The following is a 17526-nucleotide window of genomic DNA, read 5'->3' as shown; positions in this document are numbered from 1 at the left end:
ATGTTTGTGTCTAAAGTGTTGATTGATGGAGGCTCTGGGCTTAACATTTGCCCGCTAGCGAGTCTGAAGAAGATCGGATATAATACTAGCGAGCTTAAAACAAGTGATATGAATATTCGAGCATTTGATGGGGCTCAAAGGCGTCCTATTGGAGAAATAGAATTAAACGTGTTGATTGGACCAGTTGAGTTCATTATGGATTTTCAAGTACTTGATATCCCCACGACATACAACATGTTGTTAGGAAGGCCGTGGATCCATCTGGGCCGGAGCCGTGCCATCTACTTTGCATCAAACTCGTCAAATTTGAGTGGAATCAACAACAATATGTGTACAAGGAGAATGTGACACGTCCATCTATCGAGAGCAATCTATCCCATTCATTGAGGCAACAGGAGGGTTTGATGGAACAACTTACCATGCGTGGGAGGTTGTGAATGTTACTAGAGTGGGTGACGGGAGTCAAATTCAAGAATCGAAAATGTCATGCGCCGCAATCATGGTTGCAAAGGAAATGCTAAAAATGGGTACCAACCTGGATTTGGGTTAGGGAAGACATTAAATGGGCGGGTTGAGCCTGTAGTCCTCCCTGCACAACAGTTTACATTTGGTTTGGGATATGAACCAACTGAGGAAGAAGTGAAGAAGGCACGAAAGAATAAAGGAAAGGAGATTTTCTTGCCGAAACCCATTCCTGATATTGATCAAACTTTCTCAAAACTTACCATCTCCAAAACTTCAGATTCGTCGTTGAAGTTGCCTATGATGATATTGTGGAAGGGATCAAGAATTTGTTCGTGGAAGATGAAGATGATCATACTGTGGTAATTGAAGACATTGCTGAAACACCGACCTTACGGGCTGCCGAACCAGGACCTGAGTTGAAGAATTGGATTTGCATCTCAGCCCCGGTTCGCGGGAGTTTCGATAGTTTAAGTTTAAATTTTCTTTTGTAATAGGCCGGAGGCATAATTTGGAACCTTTTTGTTTTTGTCGCGTCGCCTCTATGTTTTGTAACGGCCTTTCTAAATTAAGATTTTGTCATTTGTTGTAATGAACTACGCTTGACCTGACTTCCTTTTGGATACGTAGGCAGCCCATATCGGGTTCGGTCACTCTTTTCAAAAATTTTCGTGTCTTTGTTTTGTAGGTTTGAACTACGTGTGGCCTGATTTCCTTGTGGATACGTAGGCAACCCACATCGGGTTCGGCCCTCCTTTTATTAAAAATCTCAAAAGTTCTTATTTTACTCACGAACTACGTCTGGCCTGATTCCTTTGGGATACGTAGGCAACCCAAGGCGGGTTCGGCCCTTCTATTTTAAAATTTCAAAGTCTTGGTTTTATCCAAAATTTTCGTCCCTATGAGATACATGAGGATTTTGTGTAAAGTTTTGGTCTTCCCATTGTTTAAATTTATGTGTCGTAGTATCTTGAAGTGGGACAAATTTTGAAATCGGTCAAATCGCTTTCAAAATTTTTCGTTATAACTTCTCACTTTTCGATTGTTTAGAACCAAGCGCCTCCAGGACTAGAAACTGGGACAATTTTTAGAAGTAGCACAAAAGTGGTCTTATAATTTTAAATAAATAAAGTTTGTCCATGTCTTTTTAAAATGTCGATAAGTTTGAATTTCAGTCTTCATAATCATTTTGTCTATTAGAGCCACTAAGTATCCCCTTTCGAAATCATCCAAAGCTCATTACTCTTAATATTCTTTATTACTTATTACTGAAACTCCTTGGCCAAGCAAAATATACGGTGGGGCATCGAAGAATGTGGACGCGATCGAGACAAGAATCAATTCAAGGACCAAGTTCCCCGATATGCACAAGTCAACCAATTTTCTTTTAAAACTCACAATTTTTCTTTGATGAGACAGGTTTCAATTAACATGAATGTGGGGCATATTTGAATTCCCTTCAAATTTTAATTATGGACGTGGGCAAAGAGTTAGCTTTCTTCAAAGGCAAATATTCTTCAATGTGGATGTAAATTTAGCTTGCGCTAAACGGTGGACGTTGTTCCACTCTTCATGGAATTTTGATCACAACAGTGGACATGAATTTATCTTCTCAATCAAAGGCCGTGAGCGTAAATTCTTTCAAACCCAACTATTTATATATTCTTATCACTAATAGTTGTTTTAGCTCGTGGCATTTCTCGATGGATCAAGGGCACATAATCGTGGATTCAATGTTCTTCAAAGTGGATACGGACATGGTCACCTGTTATTAGTTTAAATTCTTCAAATTTGTCATCATTTTGTACATATTTATTTATTTCACGTCGCTAACAAGTTTCTTTTAGAATGTGGTATTTAATGAGATGACAGGATCGAAATCTTGCATCATATGTCAAATCGTGGGGACAATTGTAGATTTAACTTACGACACAACAAGACGTCAATTAGGATGTGGAATTATATCTCTTCACGAATGATTTTGGATGTAGACATAAACATGGATATACATTTCTACGTGAGTAGATGTGGATTTATATTTCAATATCGTGGATTGTGTGGATGTGGATTTATTTTTCTGCGTTGTGGATATTGTTGACGTGGAAGTGGATTTATCTTTTACATTATAAACATTGTGGACGTGGACGTGGACGTGGATTTACCTTTCTTGCATTATAAATTTTGTGAAAGTAGACGTGGATTTATCATTTTTCGCCCGAATGACCTCGTGGATGTGGACATGGAAGTGGATTTATATTTTACATTATAAATTTTGTGGAAGTGGACGTGGATTTATTTTCTTTACATTGTGGATATTGTGGACGTGGAAGTGGATTTATCTTTTTACATTATGAACATTGTGGACGTGGATGTAGATGTATCTCTTCGCTCTTAAAATTTGTGGAAGTGGATGTGGATTTATATTTTTGTACAGTGGAAGTGGATGTGGATTTATATTTTTGTACCGTGGAAGTGGATGTGGATTTATATTTTTGTACAGTGGAAGTGGATGTGGATTTATATTTTTGTACCGTGGAAGTGGATGTGGATTTATATTTTTGTACCGTGGAAGTGGATGTGGATTTATATTTTTTGTACCGTGGAAGTGGATGTGGATTTATATTTTTGTACCGTGGAAGTGGATGTGGATTTATATTTTTGTACAGTGGAAGTGGATGTGGATTTATATTTTTGTAACGTGGAAGTGGATGTGGATTTACATTTTTGTACCGTGAAAGTGGATGTGGATTTATATTTTTTACCGTGGAAGTGGATGTGGATTTATATTTTTGTACCGTGGAAGTGGATGTGGATTTATATTTTGTACCGTGGAAATGGATGTGGATTTATATTTTGTACCGTGTAATGCGGACGTGGAAGTGGATTTATCTTTTCGCCCTTAAAATCTGTGGAAGTGGATGTGGATTTATATTTTTGTACCGTGGAATGTGGATGTGGACGTGAATTTATATTTCTACATTATAAAGTTCATGGAAGTGGACGTGGATTTATATTTTGCATTGTGGATTTTGGGGCATAGACGTGGATTTAAATTTCAGTACAGTGAATTTCGTGGATGTGGATTTATTTTTACATTATAGATCTTGTGGATGTGGAAATAGATTTATCTCTTTGCACTTAAAGTTTGTGGAAGTGGATGTGGATTTACATTTTATACCGTGGAATGTGGACGTGGATATGGATTTATATTGGTGCATAGTGAATTTTTGTGGGTGTGGATATGAATTCATTTTTTTTCTACGTCATGAGTTTTGTGATGAGGGCATGGATTTCGTGGATAAGGACGTGGATTGATATTTACGCACAGTGAATTTTGTACATAAGGGTTTGAATATGGTCATAAATTAGACTCCCTTAAAATGTGGTGTCATCATGGTTTTAGCTTTCCTCAAAAAACAGACGTGGATGTGGATTTAGCTTTCGTTAATGTAAATGTGGATATCGACTTAATTTCTTTTTCAAGTGGAAGCCATAAATTCAATACATCTCCAAAGTACGATGTGGATTGAACTCCCGAAGCATGGGTTATAAGTATAAACTTCCTCAACCCTATTTCATTTACATATATTTCTTTATCACTAACAAATGTTTTTAGCTTGTGGCTTTTTGAAAATGGCAAGATTAAAATGGCTCTGCACATCAACTCGTGGAACTTTATCTTACGCAGTGAACTGGGGCATATTTGCTGAAGAGGAATATCAAACTCACAAGCGAAGGTCACGGATCTACTCTCGAACTCAATTCCGCCTACGTCCACAAACACGTGATACGTAGGTTAATTTCTCTTTCATATCCATCGCTAAAACTTTACTCACAATCTTGTAAGTCTTTTCTATCCCAGTCTCACCATAATTTAACACTGGGGCAATTTTTGAGAATCTGCATCGTACCTAGTAGAGTCCTACTTATGGGTGTGTTGCGCGCCACATTTATAATTAGGAGGCTATATACGTTCCTTTCTCGAACATTCTCATCATCTATCCTTACTCCTCGAAAAAAGCACAACTCATCCCATGTAAATCATGATTTTCCGACATTCCTTCTATCCCATAATTTTTTCCTTCTACCCCCTTAATCTTTTCCACTATCTATTCTGACCCATATTTTCCCAAGTTCTTCCGAATTCATACTTGTCGGTCGGAACAAAATCGGCTACTTCGTCAACTTCTTCGCCCGAAAACTCTTACATCGTCTCCGGTCGAAGAGGGGCATCTGTTGACACCCAATTTTGTCCCTCCTTTATTCCAATTTATTTCCTCGGGCTTCTAAATTTATTGACGAGCTAAACACTTTATTTTCACTATTATTAATTTTCACTATTTCACTATCAACGTTACTAGCATTATCTTATCACAAATTTCAAAATGGTTCGTCGTCATTTTATTTTCGGATTTTGTACTCGTTAAATAATTATACTTTATCAAGTCTTTATTTTCTACATGTTAATTTCACATAATATATATTGTACTAGTTGTTAAATTAGAAGCCCAAAATAATCAAAATAAAGGGGAATGGCCAATATTTTACGAATTATTTTCGGACAAATTTATTAGCCCACACGTTAATTAATTTAGGCCCAAACGGACCAGCCCATTTTTTTACCCAACCCGGCCAGCCCATTTCCTTTAACCTAATCCCTTCTCTCTCTCTCCCTTTCATTTTCATCCTCATCTCTCTCTCTCTCTCTCTCCTTTCCTCTTTCCACAAAGCTCAAACCTTCACAACAATGGCGATTTTTCCTCTCTCTTTTCGTGCAATACCGCCCTTTTCTCCCCGTCATCTCCTTGTCTTCTTCTTCCTCCTCGATTTCTAGCAAAAAAAAACAAACCCCTTTAGGTTGAACAACTTGCCCATATCATTTCCACGCAAAATTTGTCCCATATTGCTCTTTCATATATCCCGTTTGAAATGGCGGAGATTCCCTTCCTCTTTTTTGGTTTCAAGACGCATGCAATCCTCAAAAACAGAAAAATCGGTCCATTTTTGGTAACCCGAATCAAATCCACGTGAAATGAACCCAACGTTCGGATTTCAAGGTTTGTTTGACTCGATTTTGAATTTTAGATTTCAAAATTCCCGCCCAAGTTTTCGAACCAGAAAAACCCTAGAAATCTACTATAAAAAGGACCTTAAGCCATGGTCCGAGAGGGGGGATTTTTTTTCGATCACTACATCTGAAAACATTCATTGTGGAGTGGTAAATTATTCATTTTAAATTCGGCTTTTACTTTAGAGTCGAGGATAGATCGAAAATTCAAGCCCCATTCAATAATCGAAAGAGGTAATAATCCCTCTTTTAGTTAGTTTCGAATTCGAAAAGGTAGCCTAGTAGCATTTTTGTATTCATGTATGCTTCGTCGTCTAATTGATTCAAGGTAATATAGATCAAGACTCGCAACTTACGTATGTTTCGGTTAATTTATTCTCTTTGATAATACTTATGTGCTCGTGCTTCGATTTAGTTGCGTTTGGTTTCAGTTTAGTATTGATGATATCAGATGGTTAAGTGTGTTCTGTTCGTCGCGTTATTCGTTCGATGTTTGGGAGCTGTTTAGAATGGATTATTAACTGCTAAGATGAGTTTTAAAAAATGTATATTGTGGTTTGGTGGCATAGACTGAATTTCAGATCTTTAAAACGTATTTAGAATCGAATATACATAAGATATACCGCAGAGTGTCAATGTAAGAAGGGCATATACATTCGATATATAACTGATATACACCGTGGTGTGTATATCTTAGGTATTGTGTGATTAAAACAGATCGTATAAAGATAAACCATTTCCATAATTACCTTTCGTTGGGTATAAGTTTGATTTTAAATTTGGGTTAACGCTAACACGAAGAATAAGGGCGCGAGCCTCGATTATTTGCTTTTCCATGATTTGGAGTTCACTACCGCATATGCTCGTACTAAACAGGCCCTAAGATAGCATTAAATCCGTGATATGTAATTCCCCTTTCCCTTTTATTTCGCATTTTATGTGTTTAATTTATGGAAATCGATTGTTTTTTTTGTTGTTGTTTTGATTAGCTTGTCGTGTTTAGATTATGTTGGTTGGTTCCCTGTTTTGTTAAAAGTTATTAGGCACAATTTGTGAAGATTGGTCCCCCATTTTGTTCGGTCTCTTTCTATAGTCACTTTCTTATTTTGGTTCGATTTAGTATGCTTTAAGTCTATTTTTAAGGCGTAGATTTAAGGCGTTTAGCTTGTTTAGCATAACTGTTGGTTAACCCGGTCTGTTTTAAGCATGTCTTTGAGCATTATACGAATATGAACATCCATCTCTCGTAACTTAAATCTATCCATTTGCAAATATGAACATTCTTGTCAAATACCACTCTTATGTATGAATCGAATGTCAATTGGTACCATCAAGCATGTTTATATTTTAATTCGGTTTTTGTTAATTTGAAAAGTTTTGCCTAAAGTTTGGTCGATTGGTTTGAAATAACAATATGGTCAAGATATTGTTGTTTCCCGAATCTGCGCTTTCAAGCCTTCGTCTCTCGGACTCCTTTATCATATGGGGCATGTCATTTAAATCTATTTTGTGTTAGAGTTAGTCCTTGGTTTGATTAAATGGATCATGACATTATAAGTATGCTCGATGTACCAGTGTTAAATGTCCAATTTGCGAAGTCCTGTTATCAGATTGGAAAGGGAGTATGTAAAGAAAGAGTGCATATTCTAGCTGCGATTTGTTCAAAATTTCTCTTTTGGAGCTTGCTTAATAAGTTTCATGATCATGTCTAGGTCTTTGCTTAATATTCGAATTGAAACTCGCTCCGATTCTGAATGATTAGGGGATACAATTTATTTTTGAAAATAAACCGAGAGAACATATATTGGCCAAACTTTTACTATTTCCGGTTTTAAATTTGCGCAAGCATCGGTACTATGATCTTCGTTTCGAAAACTAGTTTGAAACGTTGATTATAATGTTTTACCGGTTAAATATTGGCTTAATGATTTAAAGGATTCCTCCTCTGACCAAATTTTAGTAAAGTACAACTAAAAGCTTTATTTGAATCTTAAAATCTTCGTGATTAGAAATGTGGTCATCTTTTGATTGAATAGAATTTGTGTGTCAGCCTTGCTATGTCCTATTACAACTTCTATTAATGCCTTGAGTTTTCACTAAGATTACTCGGTCTATCTTGACGAATTTTGTTTTCAAAACTCATCGTTTATGCTAATGGTTGTAATGATTGTGAAGATCATTGAAGTAAGATCATAGGATCGGATACATATTTCTAAAGCATGTCACGTTACTGCCTATGCAATAATTGTGATTCTTATATTGCTAAGTATGCCATGTTAAATATATATATACGTGTATATATATCGGTGCGTTTTTGATTTTTTATTTCCCGTGTTTAGTCTTATTCATTGATTATATGCTAATCCTTTTCTCTCGTTTTATGCATGATCATCGCATACGGGTCCGAGGGACTCGTTTCCTCTCCGCATCGCGTTGGGCTAAAAGCCCCGAACATTACTTCTCTCTTGAGTCGGCCCACCGTCCAAAAAGGAAAAAAAATGAAAAGATTCCCAGAAACAAAGCCACAAATAAAAATAATTGGGCCAAAGCCCAATAAGATGGCGACGGTTAAAAATGGGCCGACCCATTCCAATATTCATCCCTCTATTCTATTTTCCTCTTGTGCATTTAATTTGCCTTGTATGACTAACATTTTACTTTGTTTCATTTTCTTAGCTTAGATAAATTCTAGTAAATTTAGTGGGTTAGTTTTAATATAATGGGTAGAATTTAAGAAAGAAATAATCACCATTAGTCCCATTCTTCTTTTTATGTTGAACTATTTATAGCATATATAATATTTATTGATTTGATTTTCAAAATGGCATGACTATATATTTTAAGTAAAGGAATCATATTTTATTCTTACTATCATATACTTTTCAAAATGTCACTAATACGTAAATATTAATCCAAGCATATTTTATAAGTATTTTTTAGATTGATCAATTATACATATTTTTAAGCCAAACATAGTTAAATAAAGAGAAAGAAACTCACGTCCTTATAAAAGCTAGATTTAGTTTGCATCTATCCTATTAATACAATTTTAGTCAAAGTTCAAATTTGCTAAAGCCTATTATTTATATATGCAAACCATTATATTTCCGAATTTACTTTCAATAGTATTTTAAAATCATTATATTTCTTTTATTAAATAGCATTATTCTATTTTCTCCAAACTATTAGTTTTTATTTTATATTTTCTACAAAAGTCTTATTTTAAATGGTATTATTGTATTTTCATTTAAAGTCTTAACCGCATTTATAAATCTTATTTTAAAAGCGTTTAAAGTTTTTTTTTCCTCTATGTTAAATTATTGATTTTTCTACAAGTTAGTTTAGATAGCCTATTTATACTTTCCTTTAAAACCTCAGCAATATTTAAAAGCTATTTTCTTAAAATTTCAAGACACCTTATTTAGCATTAATTAATTAACCTAAGTTTGGTCGGATAACCGTAAGTTAACGGATTCTAAAGGATGCCTAACCCCTTCCCTTTAGGATAATATAGAACCCTTACCTAGAATCACACTGGTTAAACGGACCATTAACGGAGGTTTAGTTTTACCTTAAGTTAATAATTAGGTGCCCTAATTCACCTTAAAATCAATTAGGTGGCGACTCCTTAAAATCAATCAATAGGAATCATCAATATGTTCATCGATTTCTGTTGAACAAATTGGGGGTTGTTTCCCTACCCTCCAATTTGAGGGGGGATATTGAAGATCCAACCATTTCTTGCTTAGATGAACGCACCATGACAGACCCTCCATGGAAACACAAAGAAAACGAGAGAGAGAATTGAAGAAACGAGAGAGAGAGAAAGAAACGAAACGGTACCGTGACGCGTTTACAAAGAAAACGAGAGAGAGAATTGAAGAAACGAGAGAGAGAAGAAGAAGAAACGGTATGACGTTTTTGAAGTAGAATGTCCGGCGGTGGATTAATCTCACCCATACAACACACACACATGATAGATCAATCTTCCACCCTTAGATTAGAATCATGGCGATTTAAATATGGTCATGTGACCAACACGAGAGAGAATAAAATTTGTTATACAATGGACAAATTAGAATAGGACAGGTGTAATTAGTTTTGTCCATTTCCTCTTCTTTCTGTTACATTCTGTTGCATAGTTTTGTGTATAAAGAGAGGTACATACTGATCAATAAAAGACACACAGAGAAAATTTCCAAAAATCTGTGTCTTCTTTTACATACTGGCCAGAATATATGCACCTAATTAAATATAATTGAAATACAACAAATTAAAATACAATCTAATTATGATTCACCTTATTACAGTAAGGGAGACCTGAGTTTTTCATAAAATGTTTTAAAAAGAAGTACTGTTAATTTCCTAATAAAATAATAATGGCTCAGATGATTCGAATAATCCGTTGTCTTCAAACCCAAGGTGATGGAATATATGTCTTGCTCCAACAAATTCGAATACCTCAAGCAACATATTTCCCGAGACGCACTTTCCTGTCCGTCTGATACTGAGGAAGAAGGATAACTTTCTTGGGGTGAAGCAGCCTACTGATCAGAGGCGACAGAAGACGCATTCTAAAGGCAACGTAAAGGCAAAAGAGCAAAGAAACTAGTTCTCCAACTAGCAGAGTGAATAATGGGAATCTTGTTTTTTCTGGCGGCGCCATGATAATAGAACAGAAAAAATAACTGATGGAAATAGATGAAACTGAACAAAACATCATAATGTGAACGTGGTCGGTACGGCCTCTGTGATGAATCAACAGATAAGCCAAAGATACCGAAATATAAAATGCAATCGAATTCAGGATGTAAAACGGGTAAAAGAGATTATCTTTACTGAAGTAGCTCTTATCTTGAGGCGGAGCAGGTAAAGTAACGTTGCTATTGATGTTGTCGTTTTGGCTAATTTGCCAACCTCCACCAGGAGGGCTAAGAATGGATTGATAAGAAGAAGTTGCAATTAATACAGCCACTACTAGATATGCATTTCGCGTGTGCTTTGGAAAACTTTTATCATTCTCGGAATCCACAAGTCTCTCAGCTACCTGTCTACAGTCTCTGAAGTCGTATGAGGTCAGATTATCCTTCATGGACATGATATTAGGAAGCTCTGACGACTCCTTAGCACCGGCTTGTTGCAAAATTTCTTTAATTTCCGCCTTGTTGATCATGTGATGTCGAATTTTGCACAGATTGCCGAATTGAGGTACGAACGATGTCAAGAGCTGTCTCATTTGCTTCATTTCTAGCATAAAGGTAAACTCTCTCTTTTATCAATCGCTTAATAACCTGATAACCATGTTTCATATAAACAAACAAAAGACTCAATCATTATTCGACGTTAAGCTTTAAGAAGCAAAAAATAAAATAAAAATGATATTAATCAAGAAAGTAGATACCGATTTTGAAGCCACAGTGTCATTAAAAGCTTATTGCAGGTATTATGTAATTAAAAGCTTATTGCATGTATTATAAGGAATACTCCCTCCGTCTCAAATTTATGTGATTCGTACTTTTTTACTTTTCCAGATTCAGATTATATGAACTTTAATCAACATTTTAAACTGTATATATGTACTTCTTTATCATATTGACACCAGAAAAATTGCAAATTATACTCTGTAGTGTTATTTGTAAAACTAATTTTTTAATATCTAAATTTAATTTTTAAATATTGAGTCGATCTAATCAAGTATAACTTTGAAAATTAATCAAATAAACTCTTAATAAGCGAAAAGTATCATATAAATTGAAACAAATAGAATATTATTGATTAAACAAATATGTCAAATAACTTTAAATTTCTCATTTTACTCTAAATGAGATGCTATGACTTATTTTAGACCACAAGTTACAAAAGTTTTCCTTTCTATTTTAAACTTCGTGTTCAGTCAAACATGACCTTCACATAAATTGGAACGAATGGAGTAGTATTTAAAAAGTTAGTATACTTATTAACATATACTGTTTTTTAATTTTCCTTGACAATATTAAATTAGTGATAACCTATTCATACATTGTTAAATTAGTGATAACCTATTCATACATCCTCTTTTTTTGAAAATAAGATAAAGACATTACTTGCTATATCAGATACTCCCTCTTAACGACAAAGACGAGTATGTTGAAGGCGATTAAATTGAATTCCTTTCCTTGACAAATTACAGTGTATAAATAAAGTAAAAATAAACATTTTTGTATATCTTTGAATTGAATATTAGAAAGAATGAGAACATGACATACCTCAACTTGACTCGTCTGTGCAGCAATGTGCAACACTGTATTGCCTTTATTATCCTTCCATTCTAGTACATGCTTCTTGTCTGTTCGAGTTATCCAACCCATTATAACTTCGAAAGCATTCTTACTTCCCCCTAGCACAGCCAGATGCACCGCCGATTCTCCTCGAATAGTCAGTTGCTCGACCGCAGTGGGGTAGGCAACAAGAAACTCCGCAACAAGATCGGCATCATCATTTTCCGCTACAAAGGGGTCTTCATCTCCCTGCTTTGTACTCCAATGAGCCCAGGATCATACTTTATGAGATGCTTAACTGTCTCTCGCTCTCCATTATGCAAGGCTATATCCAAAGGGCTATATCCACTGGGATTTAGCTTCTTCCCAAAGGAAGGCTTTAAATTCAAGATTTCAATAGCCAAGTCTGTGTTGCCAACAGATGCAGCTACATGTAATGGGGTTTCTGCAAAATCTCTCTGTTCTATGATTCTAAGAATTCCCGGTTCTGTTTCGACAACTCCATAGAAAATATCAATATTCCCTATTAGAGCTGTCCGTTTCAACACTTCCTCCATCTCTCAGTATTAATTAATCAACTCCTGAACATTATTAAGTGGTATATATAGTATAGAGTATCATAAACTGAAGCTTTGTTCCTGGTTATTTCTTAGCTTAAATTTTACGCCGATGGTCTTTTTCTCATATACAAAGACTAGTCAAGCTTTGTTCCTGGTTAATTCTTAGCTTAAATTTTACGCCGATGGTCTTTTTTCAATAGACAAAGACTACTCAAGCTTTTACTTGCCTTTAGCTTTATTTTAACTTTTTGAGATCTAACTATACAAATGGTTGTATTCAGCTCCTCTCCATTTTTCTTCTATACATTTTTTTCAAGTTCTATTTTAGATTAGAGATATATAGCATGAATTAAAATTAATGATTAAAATTTAATTGACTAAAATAAGACCCCAGCTATGATTACATAATTAATAACTTATTCATAAATATATTAGAATATTTTTCTCTCTCTTCCTATTTTATTCCTACCAAATAAAATATCTTTTTTGATTTACCCGATTATTTTTTGCCACTTAATTTTTCCCCCAAATAGACCCATTATTCAATTGGTGATATTTTTCATTTTTTCAATTATAATGCGTACTAATTCACATAATATAGACCCTATTATTCAATTGGTAATTGTATATTGTTGAAAGAGTTGTCTATATTTTGGAAACTATCACCATTAAATTAAAGAGTTGTCATGATTGAAAAAGATGGAATATTAAAATAGGAAGACAGATAAAATATTTTAATATATTATGGATAAGTTATTAGTTATATAAAGTATGGTTCCTTGTTTTAGTAAATTAGATCTTAATCATTAATTCTAACTCATGCTATGTGTCTCTAATCTAAAATAGAACTTGAGAAAAATGAAGAGAAGGGAAATGGAGAGGAGTCTAATCTAAATTGTTATACGTAATAAGTAAGAAAGCCTAAAAGCAAAGAGAACATAAGAACATAAATGCACACCACAGCGAATTCTTTGCTAGTCGGCCAAATAAGCTGCGACGAAGGTATATCAAAAAGAAAACATCAGCCACTTGATTAATCAAACGCAAACGCGTTCAAAAAGAGAATGTTAGCCACTAGAATGTTTGCATTTGGTCACATAAATCTATATTTTATCATAAAGTTACATATAATAATTCTATCATGTTCTTATTGGTTATTGAAAAATAAAGTGCACAAACGTTAAATATGTATATAACATTTGAGCACTAAAGAAAATATTTGCGCACCTGCAAAATTTCAGTATAATAAAGGAGTCTAACTAATCAAGCACCACATAAATATTGCCAACTCATTTTTACAATTAAAAACACCAAAACTGGCAAACATCTTTAACTCTCTCAAGATCAATGCTCCCTTAGGTCCTCTTTCTATTTTCCTCTACTAGTCACTAAGTACGTCTATTTACACGTAATTCCGCGTCACTTTTTATAGAATAACAATGAAAATCTTTAATATATAACTCAAAAATGCTTGTTTGTTAGGAAATAATAATGAAAGGCAACAAGAGATGTAGAGATAGAATAAGGAGAGTGAAAGATTTCTCTTAAAATTGATGTACAAAGTGAATTGATTTAGCTTTTGATTTATAGAAAGAAAGCTATTGGGAGGCTTTTCATGAAGCTGTTGCGAGGCTTTTTAGAGGTTACTTGTAAGTTGCTTGTTTGAGCTTTTTGCAAGCTACTTGCTTGTTTACAAACATCTTTAGGAAGCTGTAGGAATACTTGGACATCCACAATACAATGTATTGTTATTAAACTGTGTTCAAAAGTAGATGTCAATAAACCAAATCTGTTATATAATCAGATAACAAAAATGCGTTTAAAAAAATGTAGAAGAAACAAAAAGATATTCGGAGACCACAAAATTTACTGTGTCCTTAAAAAATTTGATCCTCTCACAATTGCCCAAGTTATTTAGATTAATTCTTTCCAAGATAGAACGATGTTGCCTCTGCTCAAACTGGAAATGAACTATTTTTACTGGGCCTCTTTTAGTTGGGCCAAGCTGGATAGTCCTTGAAAGCCCATTTGGAAAGTGACACCTCAGCGTGTTTCCACGTCGTTGGATTTCATGCGAGAAAATTGAAGATATGGGATACCGTAAGGGGTGCTTTTCAACTTTTGTTCTCACTTCACAATTTTTTTTAATAAAAAATTAACCTTAATTTTAAAAAATTGTGACGCAAAATTTATGTTGCCCATTACGCATAAGGTGCATAAGTTAGTTTTGCCTGTGAGACAGGAATTCAAGACATTTTAATAAGTTCAGAGGCGGATCCAGAATTTAAATGGTGGGGGCACTATTATCTTAACATAAACGCCAACAAATTTTTTAATGACGATTGAGAGATAATACTGTGTCGGACCGATCACTAATAGCATTACAGTGGTGAAAATACAAGTATATAGGTCAAATATGTGTAGTAAATAAAATTTAACACAGTGAAACAAATGAAAGAGATAGCTCCGTGGCTAAGGCCGTGCAACATGTGGTAACAGTGCAGGTTCGAATTTGGACGAGCAAATTTAACACTAATTATTTTCCTAAAAATAGGCTCAAAAAAATAATTAAAAGTGACATTCGGGTTCGATCCGGGATGACATGTAAGGGAAGCAGCAGTTGCAACCAACGTGCCTCAAAGACACTTTCATTTGTTAGAGTGCACAATTAAATATATACTAATTTCTCAAGGTATATACATATATATATATATATATACATAATTTTTTTTGAAGGGTGGGAGTGCACGTGCTTGAGTTAGAGAGATTGGAGATAGTGTAATGTTGCCTAATGGACAAGATTTTTCAGTTGTATTGACTAACGTTAATAGTTTGGTCCAACCATGTCCATGTCGTTACTTAATTGGGCAAAAATGCTCTTATTTCATATAAAACATAACCAAACACAATTAGAAGACTAAGGGTCCATTTGTCCATGAGAATTATTCACTTTTTTCCGGAATATTTTTTCACTTTTTTCACTTTATGGTGTTTGGCCACAAAAATTCCAAATACAACTTCAAGTTGTATTTGGAATTTGGAAAACAACCAAAACTGTTTTTCACTTTTTTTCCCCACTTTTTTCACACTTTAAATACATTCAAATAACCAAATATTCTTTGCAAAAACTATAACTAAACATAACTCCAACTCCAACTCCAAAATACCAAATAAAGTGAAAAATATTTGGTTTTCATGGCCAAACGCCTACTAATAATGACATATTTTTGGACCTAAACACATACATTAAGAATATATTTGGCCCAATTTAGTTCCTACCTGCAATTATGCAACAACTTGTACAAGTGAAGTTGCATTTTGTGATGCAACTTGGTTAAATTGTAGAGAATCTTCTCATCAATTTAAGGCATTACATAAACTACATTTCGAGCCATCTTTAAGCAACTAAACGTGCCACTTTGTAGTTGTACAATTTAAATTATAAATTCCAGGTAAAGATACAACATCCATATTATCATATAACAAAAAAATTCATAGAATTGCTTCGAACCAAGGCTGTCTTTCATGACATGCTTTCATCTTATGTTGGTGTTAGTTATAATACTGCTTTTACACATAATTCAAAACATGACTTTTGAAATCAGAACAGATTCGAGAAGTACATCTAAGAATTTATAATCGATCAAGAAGCAGAGTTCTCACGTTATATTATGTTAATCGTTGATATTCATTTGGGAACGTCACTGGCATGCCATAGTTCATTTAGCTTGACCAATTCATATTTTTTAGTCAACGACTATAACCCAAAATTAAAATATCTACATGTTCACAATAACTTCACTGGCAAAAATCATTTTCTTTTTGCTGTCCAGTGGTTGAGAAGAACAAAACTTGTGTGAGGTAAAATGAAGCGGAAACGTCATTGAAAAGAAAGACTGGTTTTGTATTTAATTTTGTTAACCAAACTGTGCTCAAAACAATAAACGTCGTTAGTAAAACAATGTTCAAACTACAAAACAATGTTTCAATAAAATCGAGAAAAGAAAATGACAAACACAGTATTCGAGTCCACATAATTCACTGTGTGTCCTTAAGGAATTTAATCCCCTCAAGTACCCGAGGTTATGGATTACTCCCTCCCAGGATAAAACGGATATACATGTTGATAGCGTAGCGGTACCTCAAACCCCACCAACATCGTCGAACACAAATTCGACAACAAATCCCACGACTCTACTATAATTTTATTTAAATACTAATGCAGAGAACAATTTAGAGAAAGTAAGAATTCAAAATTTTTCTATATCAAATCTAAGGCAAAGCCTTTTAATTTATAGATGAAAGGGTGAAATGGAGAGGTGCAATCCAAAAGGTGCCTTTTGGGTGCACTCCAAAAGCTACCATTTCTCATTTCCCATTTACACCTTAAAACCCTAACAATCCCCCACATGAATGGGGAATGACTCTATGATTAAAACATGCATAAAAAATTGTGTGATTCGTAAGCAAGGATTAATTGCATCTGAATAGGTAGGTTTCCCTTTGAACTTTCCATAGTGAACATATGTCGGATATACTTGGTCAATCGATAGATTTGATATCTTTGAACCGTCGAGCTTTGGTGTATACCTAAACAACAACATGTCACACAATTAACCCTTTAACCGTCTTTGGTTCTCACTTTTGTGTTCGTTTCAGCCATGAACACCGCCTGGTTTCATGAGTGCGTAGAGCATGGGCCTTTACCTAACATACTCCTTGAAGTGGCTTACACTTCACACTCACGTTAGTGATTCCTAAATGTGTCATCCCGTAGATACACTATCTGGTCATACCTGCCAAACTTAGAAACCATTAAAAAGCTTAAGCTTTATTAACTCGTTAAATAGCCTTAATGCTTTATCCTTGTTTCTGAACATTGTCTTCATTATGAGAATAGGTTGAGTTATTTGACAATGTTGAACCGTCATTCATAACTTTGTTTGATCTCTTTGAACCTAGCTCTTGGGATCTCCAGTCTACTAGGTAGAGTTACCGCCACGATGACTTGTCCTAGGCCTTAACCCATTCTCCACAATGATCTTTCAACCGCCTCTCTAGTTAGGCCTTTTGTAAGTGGATTCGATACGTTATCATAGTCAATTGTGATAACTCCACTAGAGAGTAGTTGTCGAACGGTGTTATGTCTTCGTCGTATGTGACGAGATTTATCGTTATA

At 34.6% G+C, this 17526-nt stretch overlaps 2 protein-coding genes across 2 annotated transcripts; both read right to left on the bottom strand.

Annotated features, from left to right (window-relative positions):
* Positions 1–9992: 9992 nt before the first annotated feature.
* On the bottom strand, positions 9993–10628 carry LOC132053821 (uncharacterized). Its single transcript, XM_059445921.1, has one exon. The coding sequence runs from the start codon at positions 10626–10628 to the stop codon at positions 9993–9995; it is 636 nt and encodes a 211-aa protein (XP_059301904.1).
* Positions 10575–12363, bottom strand: LOC132054464 (ankyrin repeat-containing protein BDA1-like). The gene is given in 3 exon segments (XM_059446467.1): positions 10575–10821; positions 11776–12017; positions 12020–12363. Coding segments are annotated over 3 exon segments (708 nt in total). The 5' UTR covers positions 12345–12363; the 3' UTR covers positions 10575–10680.
* Positions 12364–17526: the final 5163 nt, after the last annotated feature.

Source organism: Lycium ferocissimum, chromosome 4 (assembly GCF_029784015.1).
Source record: "Lycium ferocissimum isolate CSIRO_LF1 chromosome 4, AGI_CSIRO_Lferr_CH_V1, whole genome shotgun sequence".
NCBI lineage: Eukaryota > Viridiplantae > Streptophyta > Magnoliopsida > Solanales > Solanaceae > Lycium > Lycium ferocissimum.
This window is presented reverse-complemented; position numbering and strand designations above follow the sequence as displayed.

Coding starts and splice junctions, on each gene's coding strand:
- LOC132053821 (XM_059445921.1), bottom strand. CDS start 10,628: ATGTCCATGAAGGATAATCTGACCTCATACGACTTCAGAGACTGTAGA.